The sequence below is a fragment of the Macaca fascicularis genome, chromosome 16 (assembly GCF_037993035.2).
Source record: "Macaca fascicularis isolate 582-1 chromosome 16, T2T-MFA8v1.1".
Taxonomy (NCBI): Eukaryota; Metazoa; Chordata; class Mammalia; order Primates; family Cercopithecidae; genus Macaca; species Macaca fascicularis.
In genome coordinates this window covers 87,555,487-87,579,525 of record NC_088390.1, presented here as the reverse complement: position 1 = coordinate 87,579,525, position 24,039 = coordinate 87,555,487, and the positions used below count along the sequence as shown (strand labels likewise).

Here is a 24,039-nt window from a genome sequence, read left to right as displayed (position 1 = left end):
GCTCCGGCCCATCCCCCCGCTCCGTGACATCCCCCCTCCGTGCACGCCCCCCGTCCCCCCTCCTCCATGCCTCCCCTCCGTGTCCCCCCTCCAAGCCCCCTTCTGTGTCCTCCCTCCATGTCCCCCCTCCGTGTCCCCCCTCCATGCCCACTTCTGTGTCCCCCCTCCGTGTCCCCCACTCCATGCTCCCCTCCGTCTCCCGCTCCGTGTCCCCCTCTCCCTGCCCCCCCATGCCACCCCGGCCGCGGAGGAGCCCCCCCTCCCCCGCTCCGCTCCGCGCGCGCTCCCGCCCGCGTTTTCGGACTGCACCAGCGGAGCCCCGCGGCGCCAGGGCCGGGCGGAGCGCCTCGTCTGTCGCCGCCGCCCCCACCGGTGCGGGCGCTGCGGCTGCGGCGGGGGGCGCGGGGCGCGGGGGCCGGCGCGCTCCGCACCTGCGGCGGCCGCTGGGTGATGCGGCGGCGCGGGCCGGGGCCGCGGGCGTCCTGAGCGCAGCGCCCGCCCGGGATGCCCGCCGGCCGCTGGCCCGGCCATGTCGTCGTCCTTCTTCAACCCCAGCTTCGCCTTCAGCTCGCACTTCGACCCCGGTGAGTCCCTGGCGGCCCGGCCTGCGCGCCGCTGCCTCCCTCCGCTGCGGACGTGATGCCGTTGGGCCCCACCGGCTCCCGGTTTGCATGGAAATTAACCCTTTCCCCGCCCCGAGCCCAGTCGCAGAAGCAGCCGGACCCCCTGGCGGCCCCAGATCTCGGAGGGGCAGGCCTTGGGCCCCAGCACAAACCGGCCTCCTCCTGTGGGCTGGCGTCCCCCGCCTGGTCGTGACTCCGTGGCTGCCTCCCGGGCACAGGTAACTGGGGCACAGAGGGCCTGCGTGGGCCCCAGGTGTCCAGGAGAGTTGGTCTCAGACTAAGGGCCCTTGGGGATGTGGAGGGTGTCAGCCAGATGGGGTTCAGGCTTGCCATGGCCTCTCCTGGGTCCGGGGCCCTGGCGTGGGAGGCTTCTTCCCAGGCTGGGAGCGGTTCTCGGAGCCCTGCCCAGCCACCAGCAGCGGGCGGGGGATGTGGGGGGAGCAGGGGCCAGTCCACATGACAGAGCCCAGTGGGCAGAGGCTCAGAAGAGAGGGGCTTGGTGGATGCCCAGACCCCCTGACAGTGGGGGCCCGAGGTGACGCTGTCAAGCTGGCTGCAGGGGACCTGAGGCCAGGCCTCTTACCCTGTGTGGCCAGTGCACCAGGCAGGGCACGATTACCCATGGCTGCCTGGCTTCCTGGCTGCGGTGGACAGCTGGGATAGGCAGAGGGGGCTGGGGGCAGCTGGAAGCCCCATCCGTCACCAGGAAGCAGTGGGCTTTCTAACCTCTGCTTCTTCAGATCCGGCCCCTGCTTGGCCTGAGTGGGAGATAACCCCCCCCCCGCCCTGTGCCATCCATGGCCCCAGGGCCAAGTCCCACCCACACGTCACTGGGGCTCTGGCACCAGGCTGAGCCAGCCCAAACAAAGCGTGTTTGCATGTGACGCGATCTCCTGTGTCTCCTTCCCTGGAGCAGGGCCCAGGGCATGCAGTCTGGCAGGGATACACGGGGGTCCCCCGGGCAGATCTTGGTCTGAAGGCATTTGCTTCTCGGAGGAAGGGAGCTGGTGGGAGGTCTGTCTGCTGGGCTTAGGGCTGTGGGTGTCACTTGCTCAGAAACGACTTCCTTTAGTGACTCCTGGGGCTCAGAAGTCCCTGGGTGGTGGGCAGGTGAAGGCCCAGAGCCCAGCAGCCCCCACAACAGCTGTGATGTCTCCCGAGGGCAGGGGGTGGAGGAGGCTTGGGGCAGGTCCTCATAGCATCTGCATGCCAGGCGTGGCCCACGGTGCTTGGTCCTTTCTGTCCCCAGAAGAGAGGGGACCCTCAGCCCACACCCTCCCTTGGGGCCCGGCCTTGCCCTTCGCCATGAGAAGCCCTTTCCCCTGCCTTTGAGTAGCCCTGGCTCTGCCCTTCCCTGGGTAAACAGCTGTGATCTGAGTAATTCCAATGTGTCCATTTAATGACTTAGAGGAGAAGAAGTTGTTGGAGACAAGGGGTGTTTCTCCTCTGCAAGATGCTGGGCCAGAGCTGCAGGCACCTGCTGGGCTCCAGGGCCCACCTGCCAGGAGAGGCTGCCTGAGGTTCTGGTGCTGGTGGGGAAGAGTACCCTCCTTCGGATTAAGGGGCTGTGTCTAGGCTCTGCAGCAGCACCCTTGAGGGGGTTAGGGAGGAGAGGGGGGTCCCGTGCCCTCCCGCTAAACTTAGCCCAGTCTTCCAAGCCTGGCTGCCCGGCGCTGCAGTCCCTCTGCCTGGCCTTGCCTCTGTGAACCTTGGTTTTCCCATCTATAACATGCGCTGACAGTACCTGTGGCAGGCCCAGGTGGGCTTAGTGCTTGGTGAGCACTTGGCTCTGTGCTGGAGGTCGTGGTGCTGGGACAGAGACCCCCCAGGGCCCAAGCTTCCTGCAGCACACGGCTGGCTCCTTGCCATCCCTGAACTGGAGCGAGTTGGTTCCTTCTGAGGCTGCTTGTGTCTGTGGGGGGCACCCAGAGGGGAGGGGCCCACGCTTGTGGCTCTGGCAGTTGACTTGTGTGTCACTCAGCATCTGGGGCAGTGCCAGCACCTGGGCACGGGGGTCTCACCTCAGTCACCAGGCCCCGCCCCGCTGCCGGGCCAGCTCCTTGTTCATCACAGGAGCTGGTGCCAGTCTCCATAGAGGTGATGGCAGTTGTGGTGGTACAGGGGGCAAAGATGCCCGAGAGTGCAGGGCCTGAGCTAGAGTGGAGGCTGTGGGCACAGACTGTGGGCTGCTTGGGCCCCGACCTTCTTCCGCGCCAGGCAGATGTGGGCAGGGCAGGGGGGCACCCAGCCCAGAAGCCTGCTCGAGCACCAGGAAGAGCCGCCTCCTCTGGAGCCCAGCTCTTCCCCCATCTCCCTGGCACTCGGGAGCGTGGGTGAGTGACCCTGGGGGATTTCTTGGCAGCTGCAGCCCTCCAGCCTCTGTGCTGTGTGGCCTCGGGCTCCTCACCCAGCCTCTCTGAACTCCACTCTGCACAGATGAAACCTCGCTCTGGGGTGGGCATGGCGGCCAGGGAAGGCAGGGTGATGGAGGTAGCGCGTGGGCAGGATGGCCGGGTCCAGGCTGGCAGGAAGGGGGTGGCATGGCCTTGAGCGAGCGGAGGTCACCCCTTCTACCTGAGTGCCCCAAGGGAGGGGGCTGACCTTGTTGCTCACCCTCCCCAGCCTTCACCTCCCCTGGTGCGGCCTCAGAGCGCCGTGATTTCTACTCGTCCTGAGCCCTGGGGCCTGGAGCTGTCCTAGGCTGGGAGTGGGCCTGGGGACGCCGCCTTGCTCCATCTTCCAGAGAGGCGCACTGAGCCTGAAGGCGGGGGGTCGAATGCTCTGCACAGTTAGGAGCAGGAGTTTGCCCTGGGGCTGCCTCTGGTTTGCTGACGGGCCCTTCTGTGACTGGCTCTCCATGCCCATTTTGTCATCTGTAAGGTGGGAATGGCTGTGATGGGCAGGTCTGAAGGGACAGCAGTGGTGCACTGAGGCAAGGGTGGGTACCTGGGCAGGGCCTGTCATGGCTGACCCCAATGCAGAGGTGTCACTGTTGACCAGTGGGCAGGGCTTGGAGCTTGTGGAAGTTCTCGGAACACGTGGCAGCCTGGATTTGCCACCCCCACACCCCCACCTCTCCCCTGTCCCTCGGCTCACGCCCTGTCTCCTGCCCACGGTTCCTCCCTGTGTCTGACCTGAGCCAGGCGCCATGAGGGGTTCCTGGGAGAAATACCTGTGCCTGGCAGTGGTGCTTGCTCTCAGCATTCATGTGAACTGGATCCCTGGCACAGGGCTGGGCAGGCTGGGCCTCAGGGAGATGGTGCTGATGGGGAGAGGGCAGAGGAGGCAGTGAACCCCGGGCCAGGCGTGGCCTTAGTGGCAGGGGCAGGGCTGGACTCAGGGGCTCAGCAGGAGGCCACGGGCCTGGGTGGCCCCTGGGAGTCCTCCCCTTGGAAGGTGCCCCACGGCTGACACTGCCCGGGCGACATGTGTGGGGTCTGGTTGAAGGCAGCTGCTGCTGCAGCCTCCCAGACCGCTCAGGCTCAGGCAGCAAGCACCTGCCCTTGGAGGAGCTACCTGTCCTCCTCTCGCCCCCTGGGGTCTCAGAGGATGCCCCAGGGGAAGCTGTGCCCGTGGGTTGGGCCCATCCCCCCACTTCCTCTCAGGTCTCCCACCGAGACCCTTAGGCTTCGGGCGTGCAGGCCGAGATAGGTTCCTGGAGAGGGTCCCATGGGAAGGTTGTGTGGATAGTGGCCTTGGGAAGCAGTCACATGCAGGCCATGGGCCCTGGGCATGGGTCTGGCTCCCACCTGCCAGCGTGAGTGCAGGCACTCGGGGAGGGTGTGGGTGTGAGGCCCCCCGAGGGAGACCATTTCCCTCATTCCGGCACATTCTCCAGGAGGCCAGGCTGTGCGCTTCCCTCCATGGGGCGGTGCAGTGACCCAAAGGACCAGCCTGGGCGCTGGGTGTGCCAGAGGGAGCAGCCCCTGCTGGGGGTTCAGACCCAGCACCTGCCCCTGCGGTGGCCACCCTGTGGGCCCGAGTGCCTCAGAGCCGGCTGGGGTGGGCTGGCAGCTGTTGTGTTGTGTGGAACATGCTGGAAGGTCTGCCTTATGCCGCCCTGCATGTTCGGGACGCATTGACTCCCCGCCATGGCCGCTGCCTCCCTGGCTACCAACCCTGACCCTGCCTCACGGGAGAGTTCTGCTGTGGGCTGGTGTCCTGAGCTGGGCCCTGCTGTGTGACCATGGACAGGTGTCATAACTTCTCTGTGTCTGTTTCACCTCTTTCACGGGGTCCGGCAGCACCCATGTTCCACGAGGCTCCTGAGAGAACCCGGGTGCCATCACGGCAGCTCCAGGGCTAGTGACCGTTCACGTCCTCTCTGCACTCACCCACCACCCCGGCCACCTGGGAACTGTGCTCCCGCCTGTGCCCCCGGAGGCATCTGCTGAGTGGAATATGTCACCCCAAACCCATGCCCGCCCAGTACCTCGGAATGGGGCCTTATTTGGAACTAGGGTCTTTGCAGCTGTAATCAAGTTAAGATGAGGTCGGCCTGGAGTGGGGTGGGTCCTGAATCCAATGACTGGGGCCTGATAAAAAGGGGAGGAGTGGTGCGCACGGGGGAAGGAGGTCACGTGCAGAGGCTGGAGCAAAGCCAAGCCCAGGAGCACCTGGGGCGGCTATGCCGGAGAGGCAGGAAGGATCCCGCCAGCGCCTCGGAGGGAGCGGCCCTGCCCACACCGTGCTCTCCTCCTCCACCCTCCACAACTGTGAGCACATCCATTCCTTGCCGTCTGGGCCAGCAGCCCGTGGTCCCAGACATGCATCTGGGGGTCCCCTTGGGTCTGAGGGGTGAGCACAGCTGCCTCAAGACATGAGGAGACTCTGCGTCCTAGGAAGAGTTAATCCTTGGAAGAAAATGAGGGTACGTGCTGGCCCCCAGCCTCAGAACCCGCCAGGGCGCTTGGCTGGGTGTGAGGAGGAAGCATGCCAGGGCCACAGCTGCGTGGCGTCCTCTGCCTCCTCCTCAGGCCACGGGGTAGGCAGGGGGTCCACGGCGTGCCCCCGTGTCTACTCGGATGTGGTGTGGTGGCGAGCCTGGGACCATGCGGTTTCTCCTGTCACTGGCCTCCTGTCTCCGGCTACAGGGTCCTTCCAGGGTGGGTTTTTCTCGAAGGCCACCTGACCCTTCTGTGCACCTCAGGGCAAGGCTGACGGGAGGCCCACTTGACCACTCCTGGGTGGGAGCCTGATGCAAAGCACCTGCCGTGGGGCCTGTGGCCTGCGGTCCTGTCCGTGGTGGCACAGATCCAGGGGCCCAGGAGCCCGTGTCTGTGGTGGGGAGACCCCTGTCCCCTCAACAGGCCACAGTAACAGGAGGGCTTTGGCGTCTGGGCCCCTCTGGGCCTGGCCCTGCCTTTCACAGAGGAACAAGCGCCAGTGGGACCGGCGGCCTTGGCCTCCCCGCCCCCCGCAGAGGAAGCCGGCAGAGGAAATGAGGGCAGCGGACGGGGCCGGAGCCAGTTCCCAGGCACCTCTGAGGACTGTCACTGGAGGCGGCGTCCTCGCCAAGTCCCCAGCCTCCCTCTGCAGGGACCGGGGCCTAGGGTCAGGGGGCTGGGGCCTTGGGTGGGCTGGGGTACACCCGGGGGTCACTCTGGGGTTACAGTCACAGTCAAAGCCGCGTGGGAGCAACACCAGAGCCCGGTACGTGGGGGTTTCTGGGAGGACGCAGGCTGTGCTCCCATTGCCAGCCTGGGGGTGGGGGCTGTGGTCGGGAGACTCCTGCTCCTGCAGGGACCCTGCCAGTGGAGGTGGCCATGCCAGAGCAGGCAGGGCCTCTGCAGTGGGCGAGTCTGGGCAGCTGGGGCCACCTGCCCCCGGGGGAGTGAGGGCCAGGATGCTGTCCTGAGCCGGGGCTGCTCAAGGCCACCTCTCATGGTGGGGCGTGGCCAGCCTATCCCCATCTCACCTCGGGGAGGGTGTGGGGTCCCTGCTGCTGATGGACAGGAGTCCGGCTCCACCCACCTGCCAGGGTCCCCAGGAAGACCCCTGCCTGCCCCTGGTGTCAGGCAGCCCTGGCCAGCTGGCCTGGGGGAGCCAGGCTGGGGGGCAGGGGAGCCTGGCCCAGGACCAGGGCTCTGCCGAGTCGCCTCTGTGCCAAGGCCACGGTTTGAGGCTGTGTCTTGATGGAGCTGGGGACATCGTCCTCTGTGTGAGGATCCGTCCGACGAGGGCCTAGCGCTCACGGGGGCCGTCCGACGAGGGCCTGGCGCTCACTGGGGCCGCTCTGGCTTCGCTTCTCCGCTTCTGGGACTTCTTAGTGACTTTGAACAAGGGGCCTTGGGTTCCCTCTGTACGTGGTCCTGCGGATTCTGTAGCCGGTGGGGCCTGCTTAGGGTTTGGGCTCCACTGTATGGCCCACATGGAATTTCCTCGAACCCCCTGGGAAAAAGGCGTGTGGCTTCCTAGTGACCACGGCACACACAGGCGCGCTCTGGCCTCGGGGGTGCGGGTCCGGGGCTTCTCCCCAGTGGATTTAACCATGTGGCAGCACACCCAGCCCCCGAGAGTCCCTGAGAGCTCCCGCCACTGCCCCCAGGACAGCCACTCGGCCCATCACTCGCCACTGCCCCAAGGACAGCCACCTGGCCCGTCACTCGCCGGCACCCTCCCCCGCCGCATGTTGGGGATCTCGCTCGCTCACTGTGGATGATGCTCAGTTGTGGGCTGTCCCGTGGCTGTCCCATGGGCTGTCTCGTGGGCTGCTATCGTGGACGCTGGAGTGAGGGCCCCTTTACTGAGAGATAATTCACATACCAAGGACCCACCCGTGTCAAGTGAGCAGCTCGGGGCTTTCCTGCATTCCCAAGACTGCAGCCATGGCACGGCTAGCCCTGTGCCCGAGGGCATCACTCCGCATCCCCTGCCCCCAGCCCTGGCAGCCACCGATCTGTGTTGGTCTCTGGGTGCCTGGCCTGGGCGTCCGTCTCATAAGCAGATTCCTGTGGCCTTGGCCTCTTTGGGCCCTGCGGTTTTCACTGTGTGTATAGCGGCCCCAGGGATCGGGGTGCTGGTGTGTGACTGTGGGGCACTGTCCAGGGAGCTTTCAGGAGGTGATGCCATTTTGCCCCCATCCCCATGGACGAGCGTCTCCACAGCTTCCCCTCCCACCAGCGCCGGCTGCTGTTTTCATAACGCCAGGGCTCGTGAGCCTGTGGGGCTACCCATGGTGGTCTTGTCTGCCTTTCTGTGGCGAAAGATGCCAGGAGCCTTTCCAGGGCCTGCCCAGCCCTTCTGAGCCCCTCAGGCGAGTGCCTGTTGGAAATATTTCCTCCTTGGTGATTGGTACCTGGCATTGGGCAGCCCTGGCCAGCTGGCCTGTGGGAACCAGGCTCGGGGCAGCGGGCAGGTCCTGGACATGAGGCCTCAGGTCTGTGTGCCGTGAGCAGGCGGCTGCTGCTTCACTTGCCGTGACCCTGTGCAGGGCTGAGCACCAGCAGCTCCCACCCTGAAATGGGCTGAGGCGGGAGCACTTGAGCCAGGGGCTGGCACACGCCCCGCTTTCCTTCCCAGGGAGCTGGGTGCAGACACTGACCAGCATGCCGCCAGGCTCGGGCACCTTCTCTCCCTGGGAAGCTGCCTGGAATCTCTGTGGCCCAGAGGCTGGCGTCCCTGAAAGCAGCTCCTGGCCCCAGGGATGAATGACGGGGAGGACGGATCCTGCGCGGACCCTGGCTCCGGAGGCTGGGCCCCCACCCTGCTCTCTGCCTTGGGGTCTGGTGAGATGCTCAGCTGCTGCTGGAGCCCGAACTGGTGCGTCAGACTCTGTTTTATTTTTCCTTCTGTGACAGGCGGCCCTGCGAGTCCTGTCTAAAAATAACTGCAGCCGGCGTGCATCCGCGACGCTCGGCCGCCCTGGCCGTGGACCTGCCCGTTTCCTCCTTGGCAAGCCTGAGCCCGGCAGGCCCTGCTGCTGCCCAGCCAGCGCTGAGGGAGAGTCTCAGTCTGTGCAGGTCCCTAGGGGGCCAGCTGGATGCCGGGCTGCGTCAGGGCTGGGAGCCCGAGATGCACAGGAGGGCAGGCCCCCAGGAAGAGTGGGACTGAGGGCCAAGGTGTTGGGAAACAGTGTGTGTCAAGCAGGGACAGGCCAGGAGTGAAGAGATGGGGGCTGTGGGACCTTAGCTGGAGCTGCCTGCCCCTTGGGAGCTTCTCTGCTGTCAGGCATCAGCCTGCTGGGGAACCAGGGGCATTCCAGGTGCCCGTCCCAACAGCCTTGGTGTGGGCCCTGGGGCATCTCATGCTGATGGAGGCTGGGCCTGGGCTGTGTCATGCGTCAACAGAGGGGACATCCCTTGTGAGTGTCCAGCTGGCAGAACTCGCTTCCCTCCCTGGGCTGGGCTGGGCTGGGCACCCATGTTTGATTGCAGGGTTGGCTGTCAAGGGGCAGGAGAGTCAGGCTTAAAGATGCTGGCGTGGTAACCCCCGGGGACCATGCGGGGGTCCCTGCAGCAGAGAGTGGGGCTAGTCCCAGCCCTGAGGGAGGGCTGGATGCCCACCTTGGGGCTGCCAGCATGTGGGACAGGCATGTGCGTGGAGGGCACGTGTGCGTCTATGAGTACACGAAGCCCCGGGTGGGAGGCGAGCGTGTGCGTGGGCGGGTGCAGTGAATGCGGTGTTGGGTGGACCCGGCCCAGGCCCACGGACCTTGCCATGTCCTGGGCTTGTCCCGGAAGCTTACATTTTATGTGGCCTCTCCTGAAAGTAACCGTGGCCGGCCTGCTTATCCGTGGTCCTTACCTGTGGACACTCGGGCTCCCCTCTCTTGGTGGGGGCAGAGTCTTGTGACTTACAGCCCCTGCTCTGTCTTCACCTGCCACTCAGAATCCCACGTGGCAGACGGTGCCCACATCTATCTGGTCTCGGGAGTGACTGTGGGGACAGTTCAGGGCCGGGCACCATGCTGCGTCCAGGGCCTGTGGGGACGCCGTCACTGTCCTAGAGGCTCCTCCCGCCCCTCCCCTGTGTCAGGAGGCCTGTGGGGTCTTGCTGCACCCCTGCCCAGGGCCCTGCTTCTGACTCAGCGGGGGGGTCTTCAGTTTCCTGCCTGCCTGGCGCTCAGGGCCGAGGAGGGGTCCGCTGGACTGGGGCTCTCTGTAGCAGGAGCTGATTGAATCCCGAAAGACACAGTCCCAAGTGCCATCATTCTGAGTGTGGAAATCCCAAAAGATCAAAATTCCAAAAACCGAATTCAGGAAAAAATGATTTAAAAGATTCTTGGGCCGGGCGCGGTGGCTCAAGCCTGTAATCCCAGCACTTTGGGAGGCCGAGACGGGCGGATCACGAGGTCAGGAGATCAAGACCATCCTGGCTAACACGGTGAAACCCCGTCTCTACTAAAAAATACAAAAAACTAGCCGGGCGAGGTGGCGGGCGCCTGTAGTCCCAGCTACACGGGAGGCTGAGGCAGGAGAATGGCGTGAACCCGGGAGGCGGAGCTTGCAGTGAGCCGAGATCCCGCCACTGCACTCCAGCCCGGGCGACAGAGCGAGACTCCGTCTCACCAAAAAAAAAAAAAAAAAAAAAAAAAGATTATTTAAAAGACATTTAGGCCGGGCGTGGTGGCTCACACCTGTAATCCCAGCACTTTGGGAGGCCAAGGCGGGTGGATCACCAGGTCAGGAGTTTTAGACCAGTCTGGCCAACATAGTGAAACCCTGTCTCTACTAAAAACACAAAAAATTAGCTGGGCATGGTGGCGGGTGCCTGTAATCCCAGCTACTCGGGAGGCTGAGGCAGGAGAATGGTGTGAACCCGGGAGGCAGAGCTTGCAGTGAGCTGAGAACGCACCGCCGCACTCCAGCCTGGGTGACAGAGCGAGACTGTGTCTCAAAAAAAAAAGACATTTATTTGCATTTGAAAAGGGGATTTATTTGAAAAGCATAAAAACTTCAGAGGTCACTTCACACAATACAATAGGCCATAGTAACATACATTGTTGCAGAAACCCTCAGGCTACTAAGGTTGCATACAGTTACCGGCTGATGAACAGATGAACTGTGCTCGTAAAGAAATGGGGGGCTCACACCTGTAATCCCAGCACTTTGGGAGGCTGAGGCAAGAGGATCGCTTGAGCCCAGGAGTTCAAGGCCACCTTGGGTAACACAATGAAACCCCATCTCTACAAACAATAAAAAATTAGCCGGGCATGGTGGTGCGTACCTGTAGTCCCAGCTACTGGGAAGGCTGAAGTGAGAGGATTGCTTGAGCCCAGGAGTTCGAGGCTACAGTGAGCTCTGATGGCACCACTGTACTCCAGCCTGGGTGACAGAGAGAGACCTTATTTAAAAAAAAAAAAAAGAAAATAATTGGTTGGGTGGCTCACATATGCAATCTCAGCGCTTTGGGAGGCCGAGGCAGGTGGATCACAAGGTCAGGAGTCCAAGACCAGCCTGGCCAAGATGGTGAAACCCCGTCTCTACTAACAATACAAAAATTAGCTAGGTGTGGTGGCAGGCGCCTGTAATCCCAGCTGCTCAGGAGGCTGAGGCACAGAATTGCTTGAACGCGGGAGGCGGAGGTTGCAGTGAGCCAAGATTGCGCCACTGCACTCCAGCCTGGGCAACAGAGCAAGACTCCGACTCAAAAAAGTAAATAAAGTAGTAGGAAAGGCTGGGTGCGGTGGTTCATGCCTGTAATCTCAGCACTTTGGGAGGCCAACATGGGTGGATCACCTGAGCTCAGGAGTTCGAGACCACCCTGGCCAAGATGCTGAAACCCCGTCTCTGCTAAAATACAAAAATTAGCCAGGTGTGATGGTGGGCGCCTGTAGTCCCAGCTACTTGGGAGGCTGAGGCAGGAGAATCGCTTGAACCCGGGAGGCAGAGGTTGCAGTGAGCCAAGATTGCGCCATTGCTCTCCAGCCTGGATGACAGAGCAAGACTCCATCTCAAAAAGAAAAGAAAATAATAAAAAATAGTGGGAAAAAACTAAAAAGAGAAAGAAAAAGAAAATTGGATTTATGAAAAAGTGTGTGGCAGGGCCAGGTGATGGGCAGCTGCACAGAAACGTTTCCTAAGAGCTGGTTGCCTCTCATGACCATGTGGCGAGCCTGTGCATTTCGACGAGGAACTGCTTTTTTTCCCATAGGCTGTGGCTCTCCTTGGAGAACACGTTCACGTTGATCATCTGCGTGGCACTGCTCTGTCTTTTTTTTTTTTTTTTTTTTTTTGAGATGGGGTTTCACTGTTGTTGCCTAGGCTGGAGTGCAGTGATACGATCTCAGCTGGGCTCACTGTGGCCTCCGCCTCCTGGGTTCAAGGGATTCTCCTGTCTCAGCCTCCCTAGTAGCTGGGCTTACAGGTGCCTGTCACTATGCTGGGTTAATTTTTGTATTTTTAGTGGAGACGGGGTTTCACTATGTTGGCCGGGATGGTCTCGAACTCCTGATCTCAGGTGGTCCGCCTGCCTTGGCTTCCCAAAGTGCTGGGATTACAGGCGTGAGCCGTCACTGCTCCTTTTGAAATTCTGTGATTCGGCCCGTACCGCATGAGTATTCCTATTAGATTTTCCCATCTTCCGTGCCGCACTTCTGTGTTGTTGGGGGTGCGGGAGGTCCACTGCGCGTGGGCCTCATACACAGACCGCAGATTTGGCGGAAATAGTGCTGGTGATGGAGCAGCAACAGCATCACAAAGCGTCCTCTCATCCTGCCGTACGCACGAGTATCTTCGAGCCAGTTAGTAACTTCCCCGGCTTCTTAGGGCAAATGCAGCTGTTAATTCCCTGAATGCTCCAGGGTGTCATCAGCTGGGAGGAACGCCCACGCAGGCAAATGACGCATCTTTAAACGGAAGTTCCTGTCTCGTCTGAATTTTCCGCCCAGTGCGTTGGGCGGAACAGAAAAGACAAACTTTATTGGTGACATCTTCAAAGTCACTGTTAGAAGCCTTGATCACACCTAATTCCAAATCTGTCATTATGGTTTGGGGATTCTATTGAAATCCATTTTCTTCCACACAGTCCACCAAATCTTCAAATACATGCTGATAAGGTACTGTACTTTTCCCAGTTGTTAATACAGAAACAAGCCAGGAAAGCCCTGGAATTTCCTAATCAACAGGGGCATGAATTGTATATAGCTGATAAAAATCAGTGGGGACGGAGGCTGGGCATAGTGGCTCATGCCTGTAATCCCAGCACTTTGGGAGGCCGAGGTGGGCGGATCACCTCAGATAGGGAGTTCAAGACCAGCCTGACCAACATGGTGAAACCCTGTCTCCACAAAAATACAAAAATTAGCCAAGTGTGGTGGTGGATGTTTGTAATCCTCACTACTCGGGAAGACAGTGGGAGAATCGCTTGAACCTGGGAGGCGGAGGTTGCAGCGAGCTGAAATCGCACCACCGTACTCCATCCTGGGTGACAGAGTGAGACTCGGTCTCAAAAAACAAAAATCAGCAGAGCTGGTTTTAAAGGTGCCATCCATTAGGCAAAGTGAAGCATGCACTGGTTTTTGTTAGATTTAGTACTAAATATTAGAATCCATCTTCTCCAGTGGTCAGATTCCCAAGGATAGCTCAGCTCACCGCCAAACGTGCTTTGTAACAGGAGGGAGCGTTGGTGTCAGCAAGCATCTGCTTCTGAGGTTGCTGACCTGGTTGAAGTCTTCTCTGACAAAGGACTTTTGTTGTGGTTTGCTGTTTTCTTGAGACAGGGTTTTGCTCTGTGGCCCAGGCTAGAGTGCAGTGGTGCAATGGTGGCTCACTGCAGCCTTGACCTCCTGGGCTCAAGCGATCCTCCTGCCTTAGCCTCCCAACAAGCTGGGACCACAGGTTGGAGTCACACTGCTGGCTGATTCTTGAATTTTTGTAGGGACGGGGTCTCAGTATGTTGTCCAGGTGGGTCACAAACTCCTGGGCTCAAGTGATCCTTCTGTCTCCACCTCCCAAAGCTCTGGGATTACAGGTGTGAGCCCCCACTCCCAGCCAAAGGGTTTGTTTTTGTTTTTGTTTTTTGTTTTTTGTTTTTGAGACTGAGTCATGCTTTGTTGCTCAGGCTGGAGTGCGGTGGCGCAATCTTGGCTCACTGCAATCTCCACCTCCCAGGTTCAAACGATTCTCCTGCCTCAGTCTCCCAAGTAGCTGGGATTACAGGCAAGTGCCACCAGGCCTGGCTAATTTTTTTTTTTGTATTTTTAGTAGAAATAAGGTTTCACTATGTTGGCCAGTCTGGTCTTGAACTCCTGACCTCAGGTGATCCACCCACCTCAGCCTCCCAAAGTGCTGGGATTACAGGTGTGAGCCACCATGCCCGGCCCCAAGGCTGTTTTTTTGAAGGCAAACATAGCACTGCCTGTGAGGGGTTGGAAGTCTCATGCGACTGAATAATTTGGCGGGGAGATTTGTATTTTTTGCTTGTGTTTTCACTTCTTCTATGATCGAGTTGATACCCAAATTAAAGGCCATGCTTGTCAACCTGACCACCGTGTGCATCTCCTTTGAGCACACTTACTTTCCAAATAAAGACAATCTCAGGGTCCTCGCTCTGCCTAATGTGACACAACCCTCTGGTGATTGTGATTTTGGGGATTTTAGATTTCAGGGGTTTCAGCGTATTCTGGAGGATGGCGTTGAGACGGTGTCTTTCGGGATTATGATCAAAGTCCCTCCTTAATCACTCCCAGGCAGGTCCGGCTTTTGGGGTCAAGGTGTCCTTTGGACACAGCCTTTGTCCTGGGAGGCTCGGGGGAGATGGGCCCAAATAACCAGCCAGATGGGGGAGGCCGGGCCTCTGAAGAACTGGGTCGCGTGGGGGCCTGGCCTCAGGTGGCTGCTGCCCCGCAGATGCGTCTGAGCCACAAGTGTGTGCACACGCCCCTGGCCACGGCACCCCCCAGCCCCAGGGAGCCTTGCTTCATAGAAAAGTTAATGCTTGATCCCAGGCACCGGGTCTGTCCTTTCGTTTCTGGGGGATGTATCTTTCTACCTCACCTTGGGGATGTGGGGGCGGACGGGGGAGTGGGGAGGCAGGTGGCCTGGGCCTGGGTTCTGTGCAGGTGGGGCTTGGCCGACACCTGGTTTCCGTGTCTCCACCTGGAAAAGTGACTGTGTCTCTGCTTGGGAATTCTGTTCCTCTCAGACTCTTCTGTGTCTGGGCCCTTGTGCAAACCTTTGCAGAGAAACCCTGTTCCGCAGCCAAAAAGTTCTATCTGCCCTGCAGTAGGGGGCACAGAGGGCCCCCTCCTCTCTCCTCCTGCCCCAGGGACCCCAAGAATCTTGCTACTTCAGCCTGCCACTGAGAGAGGTGGGGTATTCGTGACCGACAATGGGGACCACTCTGGGCTTCCCAGGGACACTGGCCTGACCCCTGGGCGTGCTGACTCCCCCAGTACCGCCTGCCCTTGACTCAGCGGCACGCCTGCCAGGGTTGCGCCAGTTCCTTCCTGCACGGGATCCCGTTTGCATCACCAGATGTGGGAAGGGGACCCTGGTGCCAGGAGGTCCTCAGATGCCTCGCTGAGGCCCACCGGCCGGCCACCCAGGCAGAGAGGCCCCTGTCTGTCTGCCTTTGGGGCCAGAGCCCGCTTCCAGCCTGCTGACCACCCCTTGTGCCCCGCCTTTCCATGTGGCAGTGCCAGGGGGCGTCTCAGGTCCCCAGAGACATTGGATGAGGAATGAGCTCTTCACAGTGTGAGCAGTGGAGGGTGTCTGGCTGTGACAGGGGCGTCCCCCAGGACAGCCTGTTGTGGGAATAGTCCCTGTTCTGGGAGGATCTGGGCGGCTTCCCAGGGGGCATCCCTGGTGGCAGAGCACAAAGGAGGTCTGGGGGGATGGGCAGTGAGCTGCCGGGGGTGCTGAGGAGTAGGATGGGGGGAGCATTGGGATCAGGGGGAGCCCTAGGATGGGGTGGGGAGCACTAGGTTGAGGGAGCCCTAGGAATGGGGGGGAGCGCTAGGATGGGGAGGGGCGCCTGTCCCCACCCAGCACTGACACACGGATGTCAAACTGTTCACTTAAAAAAAATGTACTGGGGCCGGGCGCGGTGGCTCGCGCTTGTAATCCCAGCACTTTGGGAGGCTGAGGCGGGTGGATCACGAGGTCAGGAAATCGAGACCATCCTGGCTAACACAGTGAAAGCCCGTCTCTACTAAAAATACAAAAAACTAGCCAGGCGTGCTGGCGGTGCCTGTCGTCCCAGCTACTCGGGAGGCTGAGGCAGGAGAATGGTGTGAACCCGGGAGGCGGAGCTTGCAGTGAGCCGAGATTGCGCCACTGCACTCCAGTCTGGGCCACAGAGCGAGACTCCATCTCCAGAAAAAAAAAAAAAATGTATTGAGGGTATAATTCCCACAACACAAAATAACCATCTTACAGCAAACAGCTCAGGGGCTTGTAGAACATTCACCATGGTGTGGAAACCACCACCGCTTCTAGTTCCGGAACATTCTCATCAGCCCAGAAGGACGCCCTGCACCCATCAGTGGTTCCTCCCCATCCCCCTCCCCTCAGCTACCCGCACACTTTCTGTGTCTGGATTTGCCTGTCTGGGTACCAAGTATCCATGGAACCGTGTGCTGTCCCATCGGGATGCCCCAGGCTGGTCCACCGCGGTCCCATGGCAGCGCGAGGGCTCACTTGTTATTTCCCATTAAAAAAGTCACGGTCCTCACGGGTCAGCTGCTCACCTTCCTCGGGGCTTGAGCTGCCGGACCAGAGGGACATGCCCCTCCAGGAAGACTGGGGAAACTGAAGCACCAGGCATTTTGAGGCTGGGTGGTGGGGGCCCTTCCAGTGGGGGTTCCTGAATACCCTGTGCCTCAGGCCCTGCCTCCGAGGGGACCCTGGACAAGCAGAGAGCACGGACAGGCATCAATGGGGGGCAGAGCTCATGGGAGCACAGGCTCCAGGCACCCCAGGCACCCAGGGCTGTTGTGAGCCCACGGCCATGGGAGCCAAGCCCAGGGTGGGCGGGGGGCTCCATGGACAGGGCTTTTAGAAGTGGCTGTGATCTAGGTCAGGAATGGCCATGGTGGGTGACTCTGCAGACCCCCGGGGAGGCGTGAGCAGGGTCCCCCTGGGCTGGTGCCTTGGGTGGAGGTTGGAGGCCTGCAAGGGGCTGGAGGATGTGGAGAGAAGACAAGGAATCGGAGGGGCTGGGTTTCCTCAGGGAGCTGGGATGGGTGGGTGGTGGAAGGAGTTATGTTTCCCATAGGGCCAGGGAGGGCCGGGGCGGGACCGCATGGGGAGCTGGTTTCAGTGGTGTGTGGTTGCGAAACTCCCGGGCAGCCTGGTGAAGACGTAGGGTGTGGGCGGTGGCCACCCGGCCTGGTGGAGACTTAGGGTGTGGGGGGTGGCCACCCGGCCTGGTGAAGACGTAGGGTGTGGGCGGTGGCCACCCGGCCTGGTGAAGACGTAGGGTGTGGGGGGTGGCCACCTGGCCTGGTGAAGACATAGGGTGTGGGCGGTGGCCACCCGGCCTGGTGACGGGGCTGGAGGCTGCGGCGGTGGGCGATGTGTTGGGGTCAGGGAAGGGAACCTGCACCAGCTCAGGAGAGGAGGGTCCAGCCCAGGATGGGTGGGTTGCGGACAACGGAGGGGGTGCCCAGAAGCTGGAGGAGGCTGGCGGGGCTGCCCTGGCCCCGGAATGCAGCTCTCAGGATGGCCGTCCCTTTTGCTCACCAGTCATGGGACATATTCAACCCAGAGCTCTGCCAGGGTGCACCCAGGACAGAGCCTGGATCGCTGCCCCATCGCTGGCCTGGCCAAGGCACCTCCACCCCTGGTCTCCGTGTCTCCCTCACCTGGGGACACCTCGCCAACTGCCCACCTGGGGGCTATTCCCAAGCATCCTGGTGTCGTCCTCACTGGCAGGGTCATCTGCTCCTTGGATACTCAGGTGGGCTCTGCTGGCTCAGAGCAGGACTGTGGACACAGGCAAGGGTGTCCGTGTGTGTGTGCGAGTGTGTGCATGTGCGAACGTGTCCACGAGTGAGCATGAGTGAGAGCGTGTGTGTGTGCATCTGTGACAGCACATGCGTGTGTGTGCATGTGTGAGAGCACATGTATGAGAGTGTGCATATGTGGACATGTCCATGAGTGAGCATGTGTGAGAGCGTGAGTGTGTGCATTTGTGGGCATGAGTGTGTGCATGTGTGTGAGAGCACATGTCTGTGTGTGTGTGCAAGTGTGTGCCAGTGTGTCTCTGCTCCTTCCCTCCCTTGCCCCAGGTGCGCCACAGGCACCTCAGGACATTGGTGTCCCCTCCCACACTGTATTCAGTGCCTTCCATTGGGGGATCCCCAGGGCTCATCCCCAGGTACCTCATCCCAGAGCCATGTGTGGCTTCAAGTCCAGCCAGTCATCCTGGAGGCTGGTACTGGTCCAGAGGACAGTCCCTGTGTGCTGGCCTGGGCTGTGGTCTCGGGCAGGGAGGGTCCCTGTGGACTGGGGTGGGCTCCTCCCAGGACCACACCAGGTGCTTTGCAAGGGACCGGGGGCTTTGGGACTGCAGGTCAAGATGGAGGAGCTAGTGGGAGGCTGAGCGTGGTGGGGGCAGCGCAAAGTGGATGGAGACCCCAGGGCAGGTGGCCATTCTGCGTCCAGCGCGGCTCTGTAAAGGCAGTAGTGATGGAATCGGGTTTGAGTGATAATCAACTACAATTATACATCGTCTGATTCTAAATGCAGTGCATGCTTGCTGTAGAAAATGTGAACGTGCAGAAGGCAACCAACTGGATTTCTACCTCCCAAGACAAACACTTCATTCTTTGGTGTATTTTTTCTCAGCTTTCTTCTGTGTTTTTTTGACAAAGTTGTGATCAGGATTTGTAAACAGTTCTATGTCCTGCTTTTTGTTTCTACCCTTACTGAGGGTAGAGGGAAGAGAACCAAATGGCGCATGGTGACCGTGTGTAATTTCCTTAGTTCTAACATCTGTATATGAGACGTCAAAGCCCATCAAATATGTATATGCACATCTATCTATACCCCACGCCCTACAGCCACAATAACACGTTTCCCTCACGCCCTGGTCTTGGGCGCCCTGCACGTCCTGCTTCTTTTCCTTAGCATAACATCGTTGCTATCATCCCATATGTTTAAAACACCTTCTTTTCTTTGAGACAGGGTCTTGCTCCATCACCCAGGCTCGAGTACGGTGGCACAATCTCAGCTCACTGCAACCTCCACGCCCAGGCTTAAGCAATCCTGCCACCTCAGCCTCCCGAGTAGCTGGGACCACAGGCGTGTGATACTATGCCTGGCTAATGGTTTTTTTTTTTTTTTTTTTTGTATTTTTAAATGGGATTTTGCCATGTTGGCCAGGCTGGTCTCAAACTCCTGAGCTCAAGCAATCCACCAGTCTTGGCTTCCTGGGATTACAGGTGTGAGCCACCTCGCCACCTCACCTGGCCTAAAACATAGTCTTAAACTCACTTTTTATGGCTTATTTTGCAGATATACCATTGTTTTTATTTCATCATTTTTTCACTGTTGAACATTTAGGCTCTTTTTTACTTTTTGTTTTTGAGATGGAGTCTCGCTCTGTCCCCCAGGCTGGAGTGCAGTGGTGCGATTACTGCAACCTCTGCCTCCCGGGTTCATGGCATTCTCCTGCCTCAGCCTCCCGAGTAGCTGGGACTACAGGTGCCCACTACCACACCTGGCTAATTTTTTTTGTATTTTTAGTAGAGATGGGTTTTCACCATGTTAGCCAGGATGGCCTCAATCTCCTGACCTTGTGATCTGCCTGCCTCAGCCTCCCAGAATGCTGGGATTACAGGCGTGAGCCACCACGCCCGGCCTCTTTTTTACTCTTATAAATACCACTGCAATGAACATCTTTGTGCAAATAGCTTTTTCCATCTGTGGCGTTCACTTTCTCATTCTTTATTTGTATTCTGGATGCATGTGCCCTCGAGGTTATTTTCTTTTTTTCTTTTTTTTTTTGAGACAGAGTCTTGCTCTGTCACCCAGGCTGGAGTGCAGTGGCGTGATCTCGGCTCACTGCAAGCTCCGCCTTCCGGGTTTCACGCCATTCTCTTGTCTCAGCCTCCCGAGTAGCTGGGACTACAGGTGCTGCCACCGCGCCCGGCTAATTTTTTGTATTTTAAGTAGAGACGGGGTTTCACTGTGTTAGCCAGGATGGTCTTGATCTCCTGACCTCGTGATCCGCCCACTTCGGCCTCCCAAAGTGCTGGGATTACAGGCGTGAGCCACCATGCCCGGCCAAGGTTATTTTCTTAGTGTAAATTCCCAGATGTGGAATTACTTGGCTGGAAAGAAGGCAGGTCTCCAGGCTGTTCTGCTTTAACTGCCGGGGCCGCCGGTTCTGATTTACTGGCTTCTAAAAACTCCCACTGTCTGGAAGCTGGACATGTTATAATTCTGCATTTCTTTATGATCAAGGCTGGACATCTTCTCGTGGATTTTGGGCAGTTTGGTTTTTTGTTGTTGGTTGGTTGTTTTGAGACGGCGTCTTGCTCTCGCCCAGGCTGGAGTGCAGTGGTGCGATCTTGCTGGCTCACTATAACCTCCACCTCTTGGGATCAAGCAATTCCCCTGCCTCAGCCTCCCGAGTAGCTGGGATTACAGGCCCGTGCCACCACGCCCGGCTAATTTTTGTATTTTTAGTAGAGATGGGGTTTCATCATATTGATTAGGCTGGTCTCAAACTCCTGACCTTGGGTGATCCGCCCGCCTCAGCCTCCCAAAGTGCTGGGATTACAGGCGTGAGCTACTGTGCCCAGTCTTGTTTATGTTTGGGTTCTTAAAGTATTAGTTAATTTTCACTAATTGTGTGTTCTGTGTAGTCATGACATCAGCTCTTTGACACATTTTTTTGTAAATTGTTTTTTCTGGTTCGCTGTGTGCCTTTAATTTGAGGGCTTTTATCGAACACACTTTTTCTTTTTTTTTTTTTGAGATGGAGTTTTGCTCTTGTTGCCCAGGTTGGAGTGCAGTGGCACGATTTCAGCTCACTGCAGCCTCTGCCTCACGGGTTCAAGCAATTCTCCTGTCTCAGCCTCCCGAGTAGCTAGGATTACAGAAACATGCCACCACGCCCAGCTAATTTTTGTATTTTTAGTAGAGACGGGGTTTCATCATATTGATTAGGCTGGTCTCGAACTCCTGACCTCAGGTGATCCGCCCGCCTCGGCCTCCCAAAGTGCTGGGATTCCAGGCGTGAGCCACCGCTCCCGGCTGGAACAGACGTTTTTATGGAGTCAAAGCCTTCAATCTTTTCTTTTGTGATCCCTTCCATTGCTTTTAGCTTAAAAATCCTTCTCCATTCAGAAATCTAATAGTTACCTATTTTCTTTTAAGATGTTGTGATCTAACTTAGAATCATTTAATCTGAAGTTATGCAGTCAGGCTTTTATTTATTTATTTATTTTTTTGGTGGGGGGAGTCTCGATCTGTCGATAGCCCAGGCAGGAGTGCAGTGGCACAATCTTGGCTCACTGCATCTTCCACCTCGGGAGTTCAAGCGATTCTTCTGCCTCAGTCTCCCGAGTAGCTGGGATTTCAGGCATGCGCCACCCGGATATTGCATTTTTAGTAGAGGCAGAGTTTCACCATGTTGGCCAGGCTGGTGTCGAACTCCTGACCTCAAGTGATCCACCCACCTCGGCCTTCCAAAGTGCTGGGATTACATCCGTGAGCCACCACGCCCGGCCTGCAGTCAGGCTTGTCATGGAGCGTGGAATCCTCTGCACAGCTAGGCCCAGATTTTGGCGGGTCTGTGCCCCAGCACTGTGAGGTCCTCATTGTTGTAGCTTCTGACCTGTTAATCCCTAGAAGGGCAAATTTCCTGTCTGTGCTTTCTTTTTCCACCCTGTTAGCTTCTTTCACTGGGGAGCTTCGTCTATGGCAGTGTCTCTAATGGGCACCAGCACGTTGGACTTTGGGATTCGCAGGAGTGAGCTGGGCTCTGACTCTGCCACACTCTCGAGTGTGGATTTGATTAAGACAGAAGCTTTGGCCGGGCGCGGTGGCTCAAGCCTGTAATCCCAGCACTTTGGGAGGCCGAGACGGGGGGATCACGAGGTCAGGAGATCGAGACCATCCTGGCCTACACGGTGAAACCCCATCTCTACTAAAAAATACAAAAAATTAGCCGGGCGAGGTAGCGGGCGCCTGTAGTCCCAGCTACTTGGGAGGCTGAGGCAGGAGAATGGCGTAAACCCGGGTGGCGGAGCTTGCAGTGAGCTGAGATCCGGCCACTGCACTTCAGCCTGGGCGACAGAGCGAGACTCTGTCTCAAAAAAAAAAAAAAGACAGAAGCTTTAATAACAATGAAGGCGAACTCCTCCTACGCTGGAAATGTGAATGGCTGGGGGGGGGGGCGGGCACTGAGAGTGGGTGGGTGGCTCTTAAGGGAGCCCTGTGGGCTCCTGCAGGCCCCCTGCCCAGCCCTCTTGCCACTCTGTTGTTCCAGCTGCAGCAGCCCTCCCTGGGGGTACCTCCAGGGGCCACTGTGTCCTCTCGGCCACCCAGAGGCCTGCTCTTCCCTGACAATGTGGCCACCCTGTCCCAGAGTTGCGGCCACATTGCTCCAGGTGTGAACACCTGGCCAGCACAGAGCAATGGGGAGGGCAGTGTGGGGGCTGGGACAAGGGGCCTTGACCTTTACCCCCAGGCTCCCATCTGCAGCTTTGCTGATCCTGACCCATTTGTGGGTGTGATTTGGGGACATTTTGGGGGCATTTTTGGGGGGTGTGGGCCAGGCTGGGTCTGTGCAAGAGATCCTGGCTGTTGGTGCCACGGAAGCTGAAGGAGACTGCCTCGGGGAGGGAGGGGAGGGGAGCGAGCCTCGAGTTCCTGGAGGGGTGCATGGAGCCACTTAGCAGGAAGCTTCCTGAGGGGCCGAGCGGGGACAGGGGTGGGGACAGAGAGCCACACCTTGTGTGCTGGCCACCCTGGCCACCCATCCCTGCAGGAAGGCAGCTTGGGCGGAGGAAGCATGCAGGGGCAACCCTGGGCCTTGTGCTCACCTTGGGTGCACCTGCCGTTGTGGGGTGAATGGCCGGGAACCTTGGAACCTCAGACTGAGCTGGCATGTGGGGATCACGCCCACACCCATGGGGCATGCCAGGCACGCCCAGTGGGTGAGCAGAGCCTGGAGCCCCGGACAGGTAGGGCCCAAGGTTCTGGAAGAGGCGGTGTGGGTGGAGAGAGTGGAGGCCTCGCCTTACCCTGTGGGGATCACACCCCGTGGCCACTCACCATGGGGCCCCTGGACTCCACACAATCCTGGCCTTATCAGGGGTGGGGATTGCTAACTGTGGGGCGACATGCTGAGGAGACAGATTGTGAAGCCAGAGGGGCCAAGGAGGCTGGAGGACCGGGTGTGGCCATGGGAGGCGGGGCTGCATGGACACAGGAGGTGGGGGCTGCATGGAGTCGAGGGGAAGTGCATTTGGACCCAACACAGAAAACTTCCTAGCTCTCGGCTTTGACCAGGGCCACCCTGTGCTGCAGTGAACACCCGGTCCTGGGGACAGCCCTGTAGATGCTGGACCAGGTCAGGTGATGTGTCCTGGGACTCCAGGGTCTGCACAGGCTGCCTGGGACCTGGGGCTGCTGGAGGCAGCTCCGGCCTGGGACGTGTGCAGGTTGCGGGGGTGGGGGCTCGCCGAGCCAGGTGTGCCCAAGGGCTTGGGCTGTGGGGCCATCCTCAGGCTCAGCCAGGCCACTCTCGGAACTCTCTCATGGCCTTCGAGGGAGGACCGTGTGCCGGCAATGCTGCCGGCTGCGGCACCCCAAGCTGGGATCCCTCAGCTCTGCCCTGAGCAAGCGCCATCCTGGACCATGCCTGTGTTTTGAGCTGAGGCTACGCTGTGCCTGGAGCTGGTCTCCCTGTTCCTCCATGCGTGGTCCAGCGTCCCGGGAGCCTCCTGTCCTCTCCACCGCCCGTGTAAAATGGCTGAGAGTGCCACCTGGTGGGCGTGAGGGTCGCGCTGACTGTGCGTCCATGCCTCGGTGGAAAGGGTGGTTACAAGTGAAGTGGACTTTGGGGGATGGGGACAGGGGAGCTGGCTGGCCGGGGCGGGGTGGGGCCGGGTCCTCACTGCTCAGGGGGACTCACAGGTGAGGGGCCACTCCCAGGAGGGTGGGAACAACTCAAAACCGGCAGCCTGTTGTGGGGGTGTCTCTACTACAAACACCTTCTCTTCCCTGCTCTTGGCCCCCTGCCAGCTCCCTCTGGCTGGCTCTGCCTCTTCCCACCCCAACCTCTCAGCAGAGGCAGCACTCCGGAGCCAGAGAATGGCCAAATTAGACATTAACTTTGAAACTGGAGGCCAAGGCGGGAAGATGGATTGAACCTAGGAGTTTGAGACCAGCCTAGACAACATAGTGAGACCTGTCTCTACAAAAAAAATGTAAACATTAGCTGAGAATGGTGGTGCAAGCCTTTGGTCTGAGCTACCTTGGGAGGCTAAGGCGGGAGGATTATTTGAGCCCAGGAG

At 59.1% G+C, this 24,039-nt stretch overlaps 1 protein-coding gene and 1 pseudogene across 11 annotated transcripts in view; both read left to right on the top strand.

The window, feature by feature from the left end:
• Nucleotides 1-300: 300 nt before the first annotated feature.
• AATK (apoptosis associated tyrosine kinase) overlaps nucleotides 301-24,039 on the top strand; it is a 47,195-nt gene continuing 23,456 nt past the window's right edge. For 6 of the 11 annotated variants that reach the window (XM_074020851.1, XM_045375651.2, XM_074020853.1 and 3 more), the window contains exon 1: nucleotides 301-584. Coding sequence is in view for 2 of the 11 variants with exons in the window: in XM_074020853.1 (XP_073876954.1) it covers nucleotides 530-584 (55 nt within the window). In the remaining 9 variants the exon portion in view is untranslated. Of the gene's footprint in view, nucleotides 842-6,056; nucleotides 6,276-24,039 lie in introns of those variants that run through there. The other 5 variants (XM_074020855.1, XM_074020852.1, XM_074020856.1 and 2 more) reach the window with 3 other exon arrangements.
• On the top strand, nucleotides 21,368-22,343 carry LOC135967903 (uncharacterized; annotated as a pseudogene).